General features: G+C 40.3%; 1 protein-coding gene across 4 annotated transcripts in view; it reads left to right on the top strand.

Moving 5' to 3' along the window:
- ASB12 (ankyrin repeat and SOCS box containing 12) overlaps positions 1-14,818 on the top strand; it is a 127,467-nt gene extending 112,649 nt beyond the window's left edge. For 3 of the 4 annotated variants that reach the window (XM_015542551.2, XM_042974091.1, XM_042974092.1), the window contains 2 exons: positions 13,222-14,071; positions 14,501-14,818. In XM_015542551.2, coding sequence (XP_015398037.2) covers positions 13,222-14,071; positions 14,501-14,634 — 984 coding nt within the window. In that variant the 3' untranslated portion in view covers positions 14,635-14,818. Of the gene's footprint in view, positions 1-11,979; positions 12,135-13,221; positions 14,072-14,500 lie in introns of all 4 variants that reach the window. The other variant, XM_042974093.1, reaches the window with a different exon arrangement.
- The last annotated feature ends 6,795 nt before the right edge of the window (positions 14,819-21,613 follow it).

The raw sequence follows: 21,613 nt of genomic DNA, 5'->3' as shown, positions 1-21,613 counted from the left end.
AATTTGATAACCAAAAGGTAACTGGAATAGCCCAATATACTAGGAGACTAAACAACACACGGGTCAAAGAATAATTCTCAAGAGAAATTTTATTTTATTTTATTTTATTTTATTTTATTTTTTTATTTTTTTAATATATGAAATTTACTGTCAAATTGGTTTCCATACAACACCCAGTGCTCATCCCAAAAGGTGCCCTCCTCAATACCCACCACCCACCCTGCCCTCCCTCCCACCCCCCATCAACCCTCAGTTTGTTCTCAGTTTTTAACAGTTCAAGAGAAATTTTAAAATATTTCTAACTAAATGCAAATTAACATACAACTTATCAAAATTTATGGGACACTGTGAAAGTAATACTTAGGGGAAACTTTATATCATTGAATTAGAAAACAAGAAAGATCTAAAATAAATAACCTAAGGTTCTACCTTAGGAAACTAGGAAAAGAAGAGTAAACTAAAACACTATTGTATATACCTGAAACTAATATAACACTGTATGTTAACTATATTTGAGTTAAAATAAAATAATAACAAAAATAAAGAAGAAGAGAAATAAAATTAGAGCAGAAATTTATGAAATCAAAAACAGAAAATAATAAAGAAAATCCACAAAACTGAAAGTTAATTCTCTGAAAAGATGACTAAAGTTGTTAAACCTCTAGTCATGTTAACTATGCAAAAAAGAAAGAAGACAAAAATGATTAATTGGAAATTAAAATGATAATAATGAAATATTATGAACAACACTATGCCCATAAATTTAATAATCTGGATGAAACAGAAGAATTTCTTGAAAAACAACCCCTACAAAATTCACACAAGAATAAATAGACAATCTGATAGGCCTGTATCTATTAAGAAGCTGAATCAAGAATTAATAACCTTCCAAAACAGAAATCACCAGTCCCAGAAAGTTTAGTGGTAGATTCTACCAAACATCTAAGAAGAAATTATACCAATTCGCTACAATTTCCCCCAGAAATTGAAGCATGGAGAACACTTTTTATCTCATTTTATAAGGTCAGGATGCCCTAACACCAAAATCAGACAAAGGCATTACAAGAAAATTACAGACCAATATCTATCATGAACATAGATGTAAAAATCATCAAGAAAATATTACCATATCAAATCAAACAATTCGTAAAAAGAATTATACCCCATGAGCAAGTGGGGTTTATTCTGGCATGAAAAGCTAGCTGGTTCAGCATTTAAAATTCAATTATTGTAATCCATCACAGCAACATGCTTAAAAAAATCACATCATCATATCAGTAGATACAGAAAAAGTATTTGGCAATATCTAATACTCAGGGTAAAACTTCTGTAAACTAGAAATACAGGAGAACTTTTTCAAATTCATAAAGAATATCTACAAAAAAAAAACTGTAGCTAACATCTTACCTCATAGCAAGAACCTCAAAGCTTTCCCACTAATATCAGAAACAAGACAAGGATATCCCCTCTTGCCACTCCTTTTCAATACTGGAAGTCCTAGTAAAATGATAAAGTAATAAAAGAAATTAAAGGTATACAGATTGGAAATGGAACAATAAAGCAGTCTTTGTTTGCAGATGACAGGATTTTAAGTAGAAAATCTGAAAGAATAGAACAACTCTTGAAACTAATAAGGAATTATAGCAAGGTTGCAGGATACAAGGTTAATATATGAATGTTAATCACTTTCTGTATACCAGCAATGAATAAGTATAAAAGTAAAAACAAAACCATTTACCTTAGGACCCCCAAAATAATGAAATATGTAAGGATAGATTGTACACAATATGTAAAAGATCTACATAAAGAAAACTACAAAATTCTCATGAATGAAACAGAAATACAATACTATCAAGATGTCAGTTCTTCCAAACTTGATCTATAGATTCAGTGCAAGCCCAAAGTCCCAGCAAGTTATTTTTGTGAAAATGACAAACTGATTCTAAAATTTACATAGAAAGGCAAAAAGATCCATAATAATCAACACAATATTGAAGAAGAAGAACAATGTTGAAGCACTGACACCACTCAATTTCTTTTTTTTTATTTTTATTTATTTTTTTTGACACCACTCAATTTCAAGACTTACTATAAAGCTATAGTAAATGAGACAATGTGTTATTGGCAAAAGAATAGACAAATAGATCAATAGAACAGAATAGGGAGCCCAGAAATAGACCCATATAAATACAATTAACTGACCTTTGACAAATACAATACAATGGAACAAAGATAATCTTTTCAACAAATGGTGCTAGGACAATAGGACATCCACAAGCAAAAAGGAAAAAATAAATAAATCAGGACACAGACCTTACACCCTCCACAAAAGCCACCTAAAAATGGATCATGGACCAGGTAAAACACAAAACTACAAATCTCCTAGAAGACAGCCTAGGAGGAAACCTAGATGACTTTTAGTATAGCAATAGCTATATATATATATATCTCAAAGGCACAATCCATGAAAGAAATAATTGACAAGCTGGACTTCATTAAAATTAAAAGACTTCACTCTTCAAAAGACACTGTTAAGGGAATGAGAAGCCAAGGACTAGGAATAATATTTGCAAAAGATACATTTGATGAAGGATTGTTATTCGAATTACACAAAGAACTTTTAAAATTCAGCAATAAGAAAACAAATTTAAAAATGGGCCATGTCAGCTGCAGCAACTTCTTACTAGATATGTCTCTGAAGGCAAGGAAAATAATAACAAAAAACAAAAATGAACTATTGGGATCTCATCAAGATAAAAAGCTTCTGCACAGCAAAGGAAACAATCAACAAAACTAAAAGACAACCAACAGAATGGGAAAATATATTTGCAAATGACATATCAGATAAGGGGTTAGTATCCAAAATCTAAAAAGAATTTATCAAACTCAGCATTCAAAAAACAAATAATCGACTTAAGAAATGGGCAGAAGACATGAATAAACAATTTTCCAAAGAAGATATTCAAATGGCTAACAGAAACATGAAAAGATGTTCAACATCACTCATCATCAGGGAAATACAAATCAAAACCACAATGCGATACCACCTCACACTTCTCAGAATGGCTAAGATGAATAGGAAACAACAGAAGTTGGAAAGGATGCAGAGAAAGGGGAACATTTTTGCTCTGCTAGTGCAAATGCAAACTAGTACAGCCACTCTGGAAAATGGTATGGAGGTCCCTCAAAAAATAAAAAATAGAGCTACCAAATGGCCCAGCAATTGCACTCCTAGGTATTTATCCAAAGGATACAAAAATGCTGATTCAGAGGGGCACATGCACCCCAAAGTTTATAGCAGTGCTATCAACAATAGCCAAATTATGGAAATAGTCCAAATGTCCATTGACTGATATTCATCAGTCCCCTGATAAAGAAGATGTTGGGTATATATATGGAATACAATGGGATACTATTCAGCGATAGAAAGAAAGAAAGAAAGAAAGAAAGAAAGAAAGAAAGAAAGAAAGAAAAGAAGAGAAATCTTGCCATTTGCAACAATGAGGATGGAACTAGGGTGTATTTTGGTAAGTGAAATAAGTCAGAGAAAGACAAGGGTCATATGATTTCACTCATGTGGAATTTAAGAAAGAAAACATGAACATAGGGAAAGGGAAGGAAAAATTAGATAAAAACAGGGAGGCAAACTATAAGAGACTCTTAAAGGAAGAGAACAAACTGAGGGTTGCTGGAGGGGAGATGGGTAGGGGTGAGCTAAATGGGTGATGGGCATTAAGGAGGGCACTTGTTGGTATGAGCACTGGATGTTATATGTAAGTGATGAATCACTGGTTTCTACCCCTGAAACCAATACTACACTGTATGTTAACTAATTTGAATTTAAATAAATTGAAAATAAATTAAAAATTGGCCAGTTATCATAACAGACACCTCATCAAAGAATGCACACAGATGGCAAATAAGCATATGAAAAGATGCTCCACATCATATGTCATCAATCAAATGCAAAATATGACAATGAGATACCTCTACACACCTATTAGAATGACCAACATTTTGAATATCGACAACACCAAATGCTGAAAAGTATGTGGAACAAAAGCAATTCTCATTCATTACTTGTAGGAATGCAAAACGATATAGCCACTTTGGAAAACTATTTGGCAGTTTCTTATAAAACTCAACATGCTCTTATCATACATTCCAGCAATCACACTTCTTGGTATTTACCCAGAAGAGTTGAAAAATTATATCCACACAAAAACCTACATGTGATATTTAGAACAGCCTTATTCAGAATTGCTCAAACTTGGAAGCTACCAAGATGTCCTTCAGTAGGTAAATATAAAAATAAACTGGTATAGCTAGGCAATGGAATATTCTTCAGCATTGAAATGAGATATCAAGCCCTGAAAACACATGGAAAAACCTTAAATGCACATTGCTAAGTGAAAGAAGCCAATCTAAAAAAAACTACATACCGGGGCACCTGGGTGGCTCAGTCGATTAAGTTGCCAACTTCGACTCAGGTCATGATCTCATGGTTCATGGGTTCAAGCCCCACATCAGGCTCTGTGCTGATAGCTCAGAGCCTGGAGCTGCTTCAAGTCTGTGTATCCCTCTTCTTCTGATCCTCCCCACTCATGCTCTGTCTCTCTCTGTCTCTCTCAAAAATGATTAAACATTAAAAAAATGCTACATACTGCATGATTCTAATTATAGGACACTGTAGAAAATGCAAAACTATGGTGACAGTAAAAAGATCACTGAAGCCTTGTGCTTAGGGTGGTGGTAGAATGAATAGGTAGAGCACAGATAATTTTTGAGGCAGTGAAAATACTCTGTGTACCATAATGATGGATAAATATTGTTATAGCTTGTCCAAACCTATAGAGTGTATAATGCTGAGAGTGAACCCTAATGAAAACTATGGACTTAAAATGTGTCAATTTTGGTCCATCAGTTATTATAAATGTCCTACTCTTGTGAGGGATATTGATAATGGAGGAAGCTATTCATGTGTAGGAGTAGAAGGTATATGAGAAATCTATATACTTTCCTCTCAATTTTTCTGTAAACCTAAACTTCTCTAAATTAAAAAAAAATGTTTTAAATGGCAAATTTTGTTATATATATATTTACTATTATAAAATAGCTAATTACACTCTTCCCGATAATAAAGTCTACAATATAACTACTGTGATAAAGACCTGCACATGGATCTTCATAAAAGCTTTATTCTTAATAGCCAAATACTACATACAACCTAGATATCCTTCACTGGGTCAGTGGTTAAACAAACATACATACCACAGAATCTCACTTAGTGACAAAAACAAACTTAATACATACAGCAACTTGGATGAATCTCAAGGGCATGCTAGATGAAAAAGAGTGAATTCCAAAAGGTATGGTTTCACTTATATAATTTTGCAATGACAAAATTATAGAAATGGAGAACGGATTAGAGATTGCCAGGGTTAGAGACCAAGGTGGATATGGCTATAAAAAGGCAACATGAAAAAATAGGCAACATGAGGTATCCTTATTGTGACAGAACTATATTGTCTGTGGTGGTATACACAAGAATTTATATATGTGATAAAGTTGTATAGCAGTAAATATACATATGTACACAAATGACTACAAGTAAAATCTGTATAAGATAGGTGGATTGTATCAATGTCAATATCCTACTTGTGATATTGTACTATATAATCTTGCAAACTGTTACCATTGGGGGAAATAGTAAAGTGTACAAGAGATCTTTGTATATTTTTTACACTACATGTGAATATACAATTACCTCAATAAAAATTACTACTACAAAAAATTCTGACTAATATTTTTCCCCAAGAATAATACCCTACTCTTTCATCTTTAGCATCATAATAGTTTATTTATTGGCTGCTAATGAGGTTTGCACAAGGCCTCAGATAATGAATAGCTGAGGCGCCTAGGTAGCTCAGTCAAGCATTCAACTTCAGGTCAGGTCATGATCTCACAGTCTGTGGGTTTGAGCCCCGTGTTGGGATCTGTGCTGACAGCTCAGAGTCTGGAGCCTGCTTTGGATTCTGAGTCTCCCTCTCTCTCTGCCCCTCCCCCGCTCACGCTCTGTCTCCCTCTCAAAAATAAATAAACATTAAAAATTTTTTTTAATGATAATTAATAGCTCTAGACCACTGGCTCAAACTAAGCTGAAGCAGATGCTTAGTTTTGATGCTTCTGATCTTCATTGATCACACTGGGATACTCTTACACTTCCTTAAGAAGTCATCTGGCATCCTATGAATTCCTCAGTGGTGTCAGTGTGTTAGCAGGCTTCATGATCACTTCATAAGTGTGGTAGACATGGCTGAGGAAGGGATTGGGTAAATACCAGATTGAAAGAAATAGTTTAAAGAGTTGGACTGTTTTCCCTGAAATAAGGTGACATAAAGGATAGGACACCTGAGTTCAGATCCCTAAAGGGCTATTTGGGGGCAAAGGAAATGATCATGTTCTCTGAGGTTTTAAGGGTGAGCAAAGATAGGCTCAACTGTCAACCTCAGGGGTTGCAGATGCAAATATAAATTTAGCAGAAAGAAAAACTAACTGAGCTGCCAAGTAATTAGATTTGCAGTTTCTGGATGTAGAGAGTGTCCTGTTATTGGAAACATTTAATCAGAAGTAATTGAACATCTCTCAGAAATGTGGAAATTCCCTTTCAATGTGTAGATTCTAACATCAAAGTAATCATGTGAAACTAGGTTGCTAGTGTTTTATCTCAACATAGCTCTGGTCCCCTCACTGACTTTTCATTTTTTCTAATTGAAACTCTCTCTTCCTTGGTCATTGGAAGGGAAATAGAAGGACTGAGGTCTGGGGATCCAGGTTCTGGGTAGACTGGAATATCTTTGCAGAAAAATTCAAGTTATTTTGTTTGTGGGGGCATGTAAGGAGACAGAACCCCACAGTAACCCCCTGAACTCCCCTTGGGAGATCGACATGAATGCAGGATAACCATAGGCAGATTTTAGTTCTGGCATTTTTGCATTTATGTGAGGTATGATTATTTCCATGTCTGATTTTCCTAATAGGATGTGAGCTTTTTCAGGGACAACATGTCTTACTTTACCATGTGTTCTTCCTGCATCTAGAACATTACACATAGTGGCGACTTGCTAGTTTCTCCATAGTTTCTTGGCATGATCAGATTGTGGTGTAGTTTGTATACCAAACGCTAGGCTGGCATTTTTTCCCAGAGGGAAGAGGGAGCTGGCTCCCAGATTCTTTTTGAGTGACACCTAAAATAGATAATGTGACTATTTCTAAAAGTATCTCCCTAGCACTGCCTTCATTTAAAGGCAACCAGGGAGATAAAATGATACTTTTTTATTTTGTTAATGTTTATTCATTTTTGAAAGAGAGAGACAGAGCACAAGCAGGGGTGGGGCGGAGAGAGAGGGGGACACAGAATCTGAAGCAGGCTCCAGGCTCTGAACTGTCAGCACAGAGCCCAATGCGGAGCTTGAACTCATGAACCACGAGATCATGACCTAGCCAAAGCTCAACCAACTGAGCCACCCAGGTGCCCCGAGATAAAATGATACTCTTAAGAGCTGAGCTTTTGACAAAGTTTCCAGTGTTGAACATATCTGATGCCTCAGGTGTGAGAAGAGTTGTGGGCATTTTCTTTAGACAGAGCTGGGATTACTGGATTGGGGAGGCCTTTATAAATGAGCAAGTTTTTCTGAAACTTATTAAACTTTACTGCTTTACTGATACATGTTCCAATATGGAGGTCTCTGCTTCCAACTGTCCTCCTCACTCTTGGGAGTGAGGGCAGGGTGGGGTGAGGGGAGAGCAATATGTTGCTGAACCTTCAAAAATGGAAAAAGGAAATGCAGAGAGGCTAAGTTAGGAAGAGAAAGGAAAGAGTCCTTGGCCTATAGGGAGATGTGCTAGATGAGCCTGGCCTTCTCAGGCTCCTTGGTGGTTAGGTGAGAACATTCACAGTGCAGGGACCTGGTTGTGTTGCCTGTTTCAATGGTGGGGAGGGGTAAGCGGGGACATGCTAGAAGCCTGAGCCCTGGCCTCACCAAGCACCTGTCTATCTGTGAGTCAGACCTTCCAGGACTTCCCCACAGATGGCACCCCTCCTCTTGCTTGGATTGCTCCCAGAAAGGGTAAAATAAAACAGCCCTTGGAAGGGGGGTGGAGGTGGAGGGTAGCCTAAAATTAGCCCATGGCCCTGATGCCTAGCCTTTAGGCAGTGTTGTTAAAAGTAGAAACCAAGGGACTTTGCCTGCTTAGGCCCCGGGGCAAATAGGGGCTCCCTGCAGAGGGGCCACCAGGGCCCTTTTCTTCACAAGAGGGGCAGCAGTGGCAGCGACCCTTGGCAGCGTGGCCTCAGGCAGAAGCCCAGTGAGTATCTGGAGCCTAGAACCCAATTATGCAGCCAGGGAGGAACGAACACTTAGGATTGCAGGCCCATGGACCTGTAACCACCACCCTTCATAGGGTTTTCCCACTGGATCTGGTTTCTGGGGGTGCTTGGGAGGTTAGTAGGGAAATCTGCCCACAGAGGGAAGGAGGGTTATGATGATGGCTTCCTGCTGTTTGTGCCCCAGGAAAGTATGTGTACCTAGGCTCTGGGGTCCAAATGGACCCACTTCTTGAGGGAAATTGCAGCTATACAAAACAGAGAAGATAATGATTTGTCTTTGTGTCCCTGTGTGTTGTCTTTGTTGGGGGGTGCATCTGGGTGGGCTCAAGGGCAGAAAGGCAGAGCTCCTCAGGTTGTGGGGAAGAAGATGAAGCTTAAAAATAGTCTAGTAATGCCTAGAGGACTGTTCTAGGGCCCACCAAAACCAGCCACTCCCCTGTAGGAGTTCTTAACTTGTATTCATAGACCCACAAAAGAGCCTTAGAATTCAAAGGGTCATAAAACATGGATGGAGCAAAGAATTACCTTTTTTCACCCCTAATCTCTAACTGAAATTTACCATTTCTTTTCAAGGATGAATGCAGACAGCAAATGTCAGTAGTACTACCAGTTACTATAATTTGGTCACAAGAAAAAAAACCCAGACATTTCATATCATATTACAGTTGTGGAAGAGATCTAAAATGTCATTTATGTTCATCATCACTTAGAAATTATTAATAGATATTTGTATTTAATGGGTTAATAAAGAACATTTATTACTATATCAAGCAGTTTTAAAAAATAGCTGTACTTCAATATAATTGGTTTCCTTTAATCTTATGTACTTTATTTTATGTATTAAAAACCATTCTGAGAGGGGACAAGAGACTTAACCAGAATGCCATAGGGGTCAATGTCACAAAAAAGGTTTAAAACCCCTGCAAATTGGGGATCAGGAAAGGGATTCTTGCATAGAATGGTCATGTAATGACTCTTAGCTTAATAAACCACAGCAAGGTGACGTTAGACAATAGATTAATTAGATTTTCTTATCCTAATAAGGCACAATTCACCAAATCCCTAAGCCAGCTGGGGTCCATGACTTGATCTCTCTATGGAGGCTCATTAGATGGGCCCTGCTATAGGCTCCTGGTATGACCTTGATGAGAGCCTCAGCATTTCCCTCTATACTCCTTTCCCTCTTCATCTCCCTGGAACCAGTCTCCCCTTCCCCTACCAAAGGGTAAATGAATCCCTATTTGCTATCAAAAGAAATGATCCGTAAAAGAAACCTTCCATTAGTGAAGTCCCTGGAACTCAGCATGACCCTCAAAGCTGAGGATTTGGGGAGCTGCAATGTGACTGCTTAAGGCAAGGGAAAGGGGCACGTGTTTGCTTTTCAAGTTGCAATAGAAAGAACAGGACGGGCAATAGGGAAACATGGATTCTATTTCTGACTCTGCTGTTACCTTGATGTAAGGCACATGACAAATCCCTTGCCCTCTCAGACCTCAGTGTTTTCATCCACAAAATGGGGATGATATTACCTACTCCACTATGTGAAATTGCTTTGAAAAGCCCAAGATTATAGGTGTGTTCTGGGTTCCTGCTAATGAGACAACGGGTAATAACAGCCATATGACCTTAGAAAAGATGTCCTGCTCTCCTTTGAGCCTTGGGTTTTCTACCTCTAAACTAAGGGAATTAAATTAAATGATTTATTTGGTGCATTCCAGATCTGAGGTTATAGGACTTTAAATAAGGAGCAATAGTAGAAATTGGAGACCTAGGTAATAATAATCACTTGGTACTACAGTTGCTGAGTTACTGACTACTACATTCAGGTGCTATCCTAAACAATTAACTCATTTACTTATTAATTTAAATATTAACTCATGTAATCCTAACAATAACCCTCTGAAGCAGGTACTACTATCATCCTCTCTTTACAGATAAAGAAATAGGCACAGAGAGTATTCTGCAGTGATCTGCTCTAGGTCACACAGCTACTAAGTGGTGGAGCTTGAATTGAAGCAGAATTCCAGACCATGTTTTACCTCTACTTTACATGGTCTCTCATTCTGCAGTGAGTGCAAAACAGACCCATTTAAAAGAGTTACGATACAGTGTCCTGACTGCTATAGTTATATAAGAGCACAAATTCTGGAGAAACTAACCCATCAGAAGGAACTACATGTGACAGAAAGAAGCATGATGTTTACAGAGAGACACCATTTCTCTTCCCTTATTGCTGGGTCTTGGGGTATAAGTAGAGGAGTAGCAGGAAATGAGCCTGGAGATGTTGGCCAAAATTTGCTCATAAAGAATCTGTGAGCCAGTCCAAAGTATCTGGGCTATACTCTGAAAGAAAGGGGAGCCATTAAGGGATTTAAAACAGGATTGGCACAGACCAGATTTGTATTTTTAAACAATTGCTTTATAATGTGAAGAAAAAGGGGAAACTAGCTAGGAAACTATTACAACAGTTGACACAAAAAAAATGATTTACCTAGCTTATGTAAAGCACTGGCAATGGGGACAAGTCAGAGGGAGGTGGCCTGTAGAGGCCTCTAGGAAGTAAAATCCATAGGACTTGATGAGCAATTGGATGAAAGTGGGACAAAGAGATAAGCGGACTGAGATGAGTCTTGGGTTTTTGGTTTGGTTTACCAGGTGGATAGTGAGAAACAGATATGGATTAACTTTGCTGATGGTAGTGATGGTAGTGGTAGTGTGATACTGCTGACTTTGAAGGACCTGAAGAAATTCAGTGAATATATACTTTTTTTGCTGAAAAGAGAGCTAGCTAGGGGGCTTGGAGTGATAAACTTGAAAGCATCAGAATTACAGTGAGAGCTGCATCTCTGGGAATGGAAAGAAGATCAAGGAGAGAACAAAGGGGAGCATAACTATTTCAGGGTAGAACATAAGGGAGAAAAATCAGGAGACGGTGATGGTCAGGAAGCCAATGGAGGAGTATGTAGGAGAAAGTGGCCAGTGGGGACAGGTGTACCAGAAAGGTCACAGAAGGAAAGATAAGAGAAGGAGCCAACAAATTTAACCACAAGGGTGACTGTTTAAAGAACTATTTTATTGTGTGGTTGAAGAAGGGTGGAGCCAGATTGCAGGAATTGAAGAAATGAATGAGAGAGAAGTAGATGGTAGAAAGCTCTTTGGTATATTTGGTGAAAAAGAGAGAGATGAAGATAAAGCTAGCTAGAGTAAGACAAAGAACCATAGAAGTGTTTTGTTTCCTAAGATGGTTGAGGGGAAGGAGCCAGTCAGGAGGTTGAAGGGGCAGAGAGAGGAAGTTCCTTTAAGACCTACTATATTGCAGCTCCATGAGGCAGGGATTATCATTTCTGTCTTATAGATGAGGAAACTTAGTCCCAAAGAAGAGAAGAGACTTGCCCATGTCTTCTCAGCTAGTAACTTGGGGTGCTGAGTTGCAAACTTAGGTTTACCTGATTTCTAAAATCCTCTACTTATTGCACACCTCAAAGGAATAAAAAGACCATATATGGAGTTGATGTTAGTGGGTGAGGAGGGGCCTAAAGCTGAGAGAGACCCCACCCACCCACCTCACAATTTTTTTTTCTATGAGGTAGGTACCTGAGGTCCCAGGCTCACAAAGAGGGATGGAGGTATACAGTGAATAAAAGGAGGTGTATGGCCCTTAGACCATGGCTGCAGGGTATGGGAGAGAAGGAAGACTTGAGCTCTGAAAACCTACCAGCTTACCCTGATGACATTACAAACTAAGGTGGGTGACTTTGGCTTTTGAGCACTAGGAACAAGACAGGTAAGGTCAAAGGGTTAAGTCAGTCACTGGGCCATGGGTAATTTTATAAGGCCTGGGGATAATGGTGAGAGAAGAGTTGAGGGTTGAGACATGGCTCTAAATTGGGTGTGGCAGAGAGGATGGGAAAAGGTTTGACCTAAAGGGATGGGAGTCCATAAGTTCCAAGGAGGTGCTTGGAATCAAAGTGATTTCTGTATTGAAGTAGTCCTGGAGGATAAACCAGTTGTCCGCCAAAGAGGACGATTTGCCCTGGAAATGACTATTTTCTGCCATCTCTTTGACTTCATTTTACTTGAAGTCTATTCTTTGTAATGACATCTATTTATTTAATTAGTAAATTTCATTCAACATCTATTTCCTGTGTAACTCTGTTGCCTGAAGCATGGGACCTAAGTCTGAGTGGAGGTCACATATGAAGGACTATGAGGAGGTTGAATTTCATCTAAAAGGCTGACAGGTGGAATTGAGTGCCTGCCCCATCAAACTGATGTCAGAATGCTCAGGGATGACAACTTGACACCACACACATACACAAAAAAAAAACATTCTGTTGGCCTAGCAACTGCCAGACTAGAGTCATTTCATTAGTCCACACTTTCTGAACTAAGGAAGGTGCCTCTACCAAGTCACCAGTAATGATGTAGACCCTACTGGGAATGGAGGGATACAGATGGATACAGCGTTCCTTACCCTTGGAGTTTACATACTGAAGCATAGATACGTGCAAATGTAGTGTGAAAGTTCATAGATAAAGTCTAGTGTGATCCTTTGGAATCCCTGAGCATGGGGAGGAGGAGATTAGGGAAGGCTTCCCAGAAGTAGGAGTTTGAATGTCAAGTAGAACAGCATATGCAAAGGCACCAAGCTGTGAAATGGCCTTATGTGTTTGGGAAGCCATCTCTGAGCCCTAACGTAAGATGAAGTAGGAATTAAAAGCAGGAGGCACATGAGTGAAGAGCCTGATGGTGAAGGGTGGAGGGGGTAAGGTTTGGCATCCAGGCTTTTTGGTGTGGGCCCTCATTCTCTCTCCAATATTTGTCACCCACAGATCTGGCATATCCTTGTGCTCATAATGAGAATAGTTCTGCTGCAATCAATCAAGATGAACCTCATGGACATCACCAAGATTTTCTCCCTCCTGCAGCACGACAAGGAGGAGGAGGACACCGACACAGGGGAGAAGCAGGCTCTCAATCAAGCAGTGTATGACAACGACTCCTATACCTTGCACCAGCTTTTGTGCCAGGAGCGTTACAAACGTTTCATCAACAGTAGAAGTGGCTGGGGTGTTCCTGGGACACCCTTGCGCTTGGCTGCTTCTTATGGCCACCTCAGTTGTTTGCAGGTCCTCCTGGCACATGGTGCTGATGTTGACAGCTTGGATGTCAAGGCACAGACACCACTTTTTACTGCTGTCAGTCATGGCCATCTGGACTGTGTGCGTGTGCTTTTGGAAGCTGGTGCCTGTCCTGGTGGTAGTATCTACAACAACTGTTCTCCCGTGCTCACAGCTGCCCGTGATGGTGCTGCTGCCATCCTTCAGGAACTCTTAGGCCATGGTGCAGAGGCCAATGTCAAGGCTAAACTACCAGTCTGGGCATCAAACATAGCTTCATGTTCTGGCCCCCTCTATTTGGCTGCAGTCTATGGGCATCTTGACTGTTTCCGCCTGCTTTTGCTCCATGGGGCAGACCCCAACTACAACTGTACTGACCAGCACCTATTGGCTCGTGTCCCACAGCCCCGCACCCTCCTTGAAATCTGCCTCCACCATAATTGTGAGCCAGAGTACATCCAGCTACTAATTGATTTCGGTGCTAACATCTACCTTCCATCTCTCTCCCTGGACGTGAACTTGCAAGATAATAAAGGCACTGCATTGCTGCTACAGGCCCGAGGTAAGTGTCAAGCAACTTAGCTCTATAGACCTTCTGGCTTGGAGGTCCAAGGGTCACAAATCACTCCCCAGGCTAATCCTTGTGGGATGAATTGAAGAAAATACCATCTTCTCCCTCTCCTGAGACCCCAGTGGAGAAGTTATAGATTTCTTATTAGAGAAAGGATCACTAAGATAAGGTGGAGGATATCACTAGTAGAATTTCTAGTTTTGGCCCTGCCAATGACTGTTTTGTGGCCTTGAGAATGCCTTCTGTAGACTTCAGTGTGTTCCTATTGGCACCATGCATTGAGGACAGGGCGGGGTGAGGGGATTTCTTAGAAGGAAGAAAGCAATTAGGGCTGCAGGATCCAGGGCAGGGTGGATGCAGTCTTGGGCGGGACAATTACTCTGAGAAATGCTTCTTATGACCTATTTCTCCTTGCTGTAGCCACTCCACGGTCACTACTGTCACAGTCCCGTTTAGTTATCCGCAGAGCCCTGCACCAGGCCAGCCAGCCACAAGCCATTGACCAGCTGGATCTTCCCCCTGTGTTGATTAGCTACCTCAAACACCAACTGTAATCTTGCAGCCTTAACAGAAACCCACAATACCTACAAAAACCACCTGGAGACCCAGGTAGCTGAAGGGCTCCACCCATTCACCTGGAGCTACTCCATATCCTCCACAATAAGATACTCATCAAAATAAATCCTGGTGGCTGCTCTCCTGTATTATCCTCCACAATAAAATCCTCATCAAAATAAATCCTGGTGGATGTTATGTCTGCTATATGTGTGTGTGGGGGGGGGTGGGAGTTTACTGGGGGAAGGGGTCTGGTTGGCCAAAGGGAAGGATAGTAATTATCTGGCATTTGACAGGCATAGGAGTCCTGACAACTGACAGCGGGGAAAAATAATCCAATGGCTCACACCTCCTCCAAGATCTCAAAGAAAATTTAGAGCTGTGTTGTCCTTAGAAGCAAGGTCAAAGAATTCAAGTGGTTGATTCGAATAGTAGCATCAGTTTGCTCAGCCTTGTACCTCCCTTCACTTTCCTGTTTTCTATAAGGCACCCACTCTGGGGCTGTAACCCAATCTCCTATTACTCTGAGTCAAGTAACTAAGGATCTTCCCATTAATTCACCTTGAATCATAGACTGCATTCCCACTAGTCCAGTTTATAGTCAAGATCTAATTGGGAAATCAAACTACCAAATATTTATGGCATAGAATTTAATGCAGAAAAAAATTGGTTATATAGATGATAGGTTGAGATGCCAAGAAGGACGGGAAGGTAACCTAGAGATTAGTGACAGCAGGATACCAACACCACCCCTAGGCTGGAGGAGTGAGGGAGGAGGTATGTCCAAAGTTCAGGGACAAGGGTCACTTGATGGAAGTGGAATCACAGGCTTGTCCAGGGGTGCTAAAAGGGAGGCACTGTTCAAACGACAAGAAAAGAAGAAATTTCCTTTCCTTTTCCTTATTGGTGCCCTTCAGTCTGCCTCCAATGTCTCTCTCATTGAGAGAAATTAGAAGTCAACTAATATCAGATCCTGGGAAGCAGGGGCCAGACCTCCTGCTGCATAGGGCAGAGCAGGGAAAGGTGCATAATGGAGGGGCAGTGGGAGAAAGTGGTGTTATCTAATCCAGGAGCTAGTATCACACAACAGAATTGGAAGTATATTCACATTGGGAGCCATAAAAGAGACACAGCAGAGACACCACTGGAAGCACAAAAGGCAGAGGCTAAGTACCATGGTTTCTCTATTTTTTCTAATCTTTCACCAGTGCTTCCCATTGGTTGAATCCAGCCAGATGATTGATGAGGGAGCCTGGGAAATGCATCCTACACCCTCTATGATATGGAGAAGGGCAGGGTAAGGAGGCAAACATGCCCTGGACCGGCACAGATAACCACCCAAATTCAGATCTAGGCAACTTTATTTTGCTAAAATCTTCTACAGTACCTTCTTGTGTTTCTCCTGCACAACTGTGAGTGGGGATGTGGACAAATAGTGAGAGAGACACAAGTTGAATGAGTGGAGGAGGAGAGCTCAGATAATCTTTAGATATTTAGAGCTTTTCCTGTGAGCTGCCTTGGCAGTTCCTCTATATCATGATCTCCTATTATGAGGAAAAGGGGAAAGGGAATAAGGCCTTGAGCTGTCTTGCCTCTCTCCTCCTTACCTCCTCACTCTCCCTAGCTCCTAGTGCCTGAGAGACTTTAGGAAGCCAAGAAAATTGATCATCTATCTCCATGATCCTGCCCTACTCAGCTTCCAGACTTTTGTTCTTGTTTTGGAGAACAATGCAACTGTTTATCTCCAAGAAGCAAGAGAACTGAAGGATTTGGCTACAAGCACAGACAGGGCTTCAGGGCAGTTGGCCCTAGCTCTCTTGTACCTTTATTTCAATCTAGGCTCCTGAGGAATGAGTTGTCCAGGACCCCATGCCTGGCTCTGTCCCCTATCCCCTTAAAGCCCTTGGGGATTAGGAGTCACCTTCAGCAGCTCTATCTGATATAGGCCCCCTCGGAAAGTACACCCTTCAAATGGGGCCTAGCCAGGGTGGCCTTTCCTGTGCCATCTAGAACACAGATTCTCTGACCCATGAAAGCATGTAGGTACTCTGGGCATTTTGAAGGAATTGCATTTAATAAGGATGTAAGAACATAGCAAATTCTAGGCAGAAAGGAAGGGCTGGAACTCTCAGCCTCATTTCTCAGATGAGCAGACTGAGAACCTGACAAAGTTCAATTCCCATGTTATTGGTGGCCCAGCTCTCCAGAATACCTCTAGCTGTTATTTTTCAGCTTCCTGTGTTGCTGGTAAGCAGAGACAATTCAAGAGCTGGTGCCTTAGTTTCTTCCCCTCCTTGGGCCTAACCATTCCCATTTGGATAATAGGCTAGGGGTTGGAATGGGTCATCTCAAATTCTGATGATGAATCTTCTGAGGCAACTTTCCCTAGGAGCCCTGAGAAAGAGGAGGAGGCAGAGGTGATGTCTCTGTTCCTGGAGTGAAATATCCCCCTTGGCCTTTAGTTTCTTGTTGGCATTGGTCCCATACGATAACCCAGTCTCCCCACCACCACCATACTCCCACTTCCCCTGACAACAACCATCAGTTTCCAGGAAGCCATATCTTAATCCTTTCAAGTGAACCAGGCCACTTCCCTCACTCCTTCTCTCCCTCTCTCCCTGTCTCCTGACCTCCCTTTCTTTCCTTCCTTCCTTCCTTCCTTCCTTCCCTCTTTTCCTCCCTTCCGGGCATTGCCATGAACCTGGGGTTGGCTCAGCTCTGCTCTTGTCACTGATCAGTTTGTGTTCTCTCCTACAATGAGAAAATTTTTTTGCTTTATTCATAAAGGTGGCCCTCAAAGACTGGATCCAAAGTGCAAAGTGGCCCACTGGACTTCAGACACCAGAGAGATTCCCTTCAACTTCTAACTTGAGGGGAATTCTGATGGAAGAGGTTGTACTTGATCTTGGGCCTTGAATAGTGGAAAGGGTTTTAATCAGTAGAGAGGGAAAAAAGAGGAAGGAATTCAGTGACCAAAGATCTAGAAGCAGGAAAAAGGCCAGTTTGGGTAAGCAGTTTAGTTTGTTTTGAGTTCAATGTATTTGAACCAGAGATAGGCTGGGGACTAGACTGGAGAGGGCCCTGAATGCTCTGGTCTCTTAGACTTAAAGATTTCAATTCTTAGAATGGGGTATGCACAGTCATAGGAATGATTTGTTGAATATATGGAGAACGTGTTCCCTGATTTCCCAGGGAAAATCTGGCGTCATTATATTTTAGTTATTTTTATTTTTATTTTTTTTTTTCATGTTTATTTATTTTTGAGAGAAACGGAGACAGAGTGCAAGCCGGGGAGGTACAGAGAGAGAGAAGGAGACACAGAATCCAAAACAGGCTTCAGGCTCTGAGCTGTCAGCACAGACCCCAACACGGGGCTCAAACTCACAAACTGTGAGATCATGACCTGAGCTGAAGTTAGATGCTTAACTGAGTGAGCCACCCAGGCACCCCTGGCATCATTATATTTTTAAATTGAGATATAATTGACACATGACATTTTATCAGTTTCAGGTATACAATATTGCTTGAATATTTGTATATACTTTGAAATGGTCACAATATCTAGTTAACATCCATCACCACATAGTGACAAAATCTTTTCTTGTGATAATAACTTTTAAAATCTACTCTCTTAGCAACTTTCAAATATTCAATACAGTATTATTAACTATAGTCACCATGCTGTACATTATATCCCCAATGAATTATTTATTTTATAATTGGAAGTTTGTACCTTTTGATCCCTTCACCCATTTCAATCACCCTCTACTTCCCACCTCTGGAAACCACTAATCTGTCTTCTGTACATATGAGCTCATTTAAAAATTTTTAGATTCTACATATAAGGGAGATCATTTGGTATTTGTCTTTTTGTGTCTGACTTATTTTACTTAGCATAATGCCTTCAAGGTCTATCCATGTTGCTGCAAATAGCAAGATATCATTTTTTATAGCTGAATTCAGCTATATGTGTATGTATATGTATACATTTTCTTTAGTCATCCATCAATGGACATTTAGGTTGTTTCCATGATGTGACTATTGTAAATAATGCTGTACTAAACATAGGGGTGCATAGATCTTTTCAAGTTTGTATTTTCTTTTTCTTTGGATAAATACACAAAATTGCAATTTCTGGATCATGTGGTAGTTGTATTTTTAATTTTTTGAGGGAACTACATACTATTTTCCATAGTGGCTGTAGCAATTTACATTACCACCAACAGTGCACAACAAGTTCCCTTTTCCCTACATTTTTACCAACACTTTTATTTCTCGCCTTTTTGATAATAGCCATTGTAACCAGGTGTGAAGTGATATCTCATTTTGGTTTTGATTTTCATTTCCCTGATGATTTGTGATGTTGAGAATTTTTTCATGTACCTGTTGGCCATCTGTATGTTTTCTTTGAAAAAAATGTCTATTCAGAACTTCTGCCTATTTTTTTAGTCATATTGTTTTCGTTTTTGCTACTGAGTTGTATGAGTTCTTTATATATTTTGGATATTAACCCCTTATCAGTTATATGACATTTTCTCCCATTCAGTAGGTTGACTTCATTTTGTTGATGAAATGTTCACTTTGTTAATTTCCTTTGCTGTGCAGAGCTTTTTAGTTTGATGCAGCCCCACTTATTTTTTGTTTTTGTTGACTTTGCTTTTGGTGTCAAATCCAAAAGAGTCATTACCAAGACTTATGTCAGGGAGCTTACTGCCTATGTTTTTCTTCTAGGATTTTTATGGTTTCAGGTCTTACATTCAAGTCTTTAATCCATATTGCATTAAATTTTGTGTATAGTGTAAGATAGTAGTATAGTTTTATGCTTTTCTATGTGGCTGTCCAGTTTTCCCAACACAATTTATTAAAGAAACTGTCCTGGGGTGTCTGGATGGCTCAGTCAGTTGAGCATCTTACTTTGACTTAGGTCATGATCCCACAATTTCTGGGCTCGAACCCTGCATCGGGCTCTGTGCTGATAGTTCAGAGCCTGGAGCCTGCTTCAGATTATGTGTCTCCCTCTCTCTCTGCCATTCCCTCGTTTGTGCTCTGTCTCTCTCTTTCTCCAAAATAATAAATAAACATTAATTCTAAAAAAAGGAAAAAAAAAGAAACTGTCCTTTACCCATTGTGTACCTTGGCTTTTTTGTTATAAATTAATTGACCTAGATAATTCCTAGATTTATTCTGGCAGCATTAATTTCACCATCCTCCTGCAAGCCCAGAGCATTTGACTGCTTATAAATTATTTGTGCACTCATCACTTCATTTACTTCTAGAATAGTTTCTGAACTACCCAGGGAAATCCTTCTCTTCCACAGTCAAGCAATCTGCTTCATCCTGGCACTTTTTAATCTCTATCCATCTATAGTCACAGAAAACTTAGCTTCCAGACACTAGTCTACTTGATAGCTCTTACTTTGCCAGTCTCCTCACAGCACAGGCTACCTCCTCCCAATAGAAAAGCAGAGGCTGGGGTAATGGCAGGATCTGATTCAGTGGCAAGTTCACCTGCAGTTCCTCTTTGACTTGTACAACACCATAAAACCTCCATTTTACCCCCACTCCTTTGGTCTCACCTGGAAATGCAGGTCCCCCTTTCCAGCCAGAACTACCTGCTTTTCCAGAAGTGACATTCTTGGAATCCTATGGTTTGACACCCATAGTCTCTCCCACTCTTTCACTCAATAAAGATTTATTGAGACCTAATAGGTACCAGGCTCTGAGTTTCAGGTACCACATGATCTCCTATTTTCTCTCCATTTGTCCCCCTCCCCTGTATACATGTCCTTCCCTGTCCATCTTTGATCCTGTGTTCTTTCAATCACTTCAGTCTCTCACCCAAGTACCAAACAAACTGGATGAAGCCATTGTCCTCTCCTAAGCCTGGACTGATGAACACCACAGAAGAAATTAAAATAAGTAATCATCATAGAAACCTAAAAAGTTAATATACATTGAATAGTTACTATGTGCCAGGCAATATGCTCAATAATCACTAAGCATGGATTAACTCATTTAATTCAATTACCTTATTTTACTCATTTCCAATTTATAGATGAAGAAACTGAAGCACAGTAAGATTAAGTAACTTGCTCAAGATCACAAAATAGGAAGCAGAATCTCATGAAAATGAGATCACCATACATTCCTGGATGACAGCCCAGCTATGTCTTTATCAACTTGCCCATTCTCTACTGTAACTATTTCAAAAAAAAATTAATGTTTATTTTTGAGAGAGAGACAGACAAAGCATAAGCTGGGGAGGGGCAGAGAGAGAGGGAGACACAGAATTCAAAGCAGGTTCCACGCTTCAAGCTCTCAACACGGAACCCAATGCAGGGCTCAAACTCACAAACTGCAAGATCATGACCTGAGCCGAAATCAGACACTCAACCAACTGAGCCACCAAGGTTCCCCATCTTCTGTAACTATTTCAAACCTTGTCCAATGTTAGCAAGCTTCCTTGCTTTTCCTCTCACTTTGGGGACTTTGCCTCCCACTTCCCAGAATACCTAGAGGTCATTAGGCATGACATCTTCAACTTGTCATTACAACAAACTCTACTACATCCACCCATCCTTCCCTCTTATCTTGGTCCCTCCTTCTATCAAGGCTAACTCATTTCCAGGGGCTCTGGGTCTCAGCCCCCACCCCTAGCCAGGGCCTTCCACCTGTCAGTTATCCTGTCTCTTGTATCTTCAAATTGATTGGTTTTTCCCCTAAGCACATAAGCAAGCTCATATCCTTCCATCTTGTAAAAACAAATCTGAACCCCAGTACCCCATTTAGCCACCATCTCTTTGCAGTCAAACTTCTGGAACAAGAAGGCTACATACATTCTCCCTTTCCTTGCAGACCATTCTCTTGCCACTCCACTGTAGCCTGGTGTATACCCTCATCCCTGCTCCACACTGGCTTTCCCCATGTCAACAGTGACTTCCTAGATAAACATACAATGTCATATTTTCTACTTTTATC

Source organism: Panthera tigris, chromosome X (genome assembly GCF_018350195.1).
Source record: "Panthera tigris isolate Pti1 chromosome X, P.tigris_Pti1_mat1.1, whole genome shotgun sequence".
Taxonomy (NCBI): domain Eukaryota; kingdom Metazoa; phylum Chordata; class Mammalia; order Carnivora; family Felidae; genus Panthera; species Panthera tigris.
Note: the sequence above shows the minus strand (reverse complement) of the source record. Positions and strands in the feature narration are given on the sequence as shown.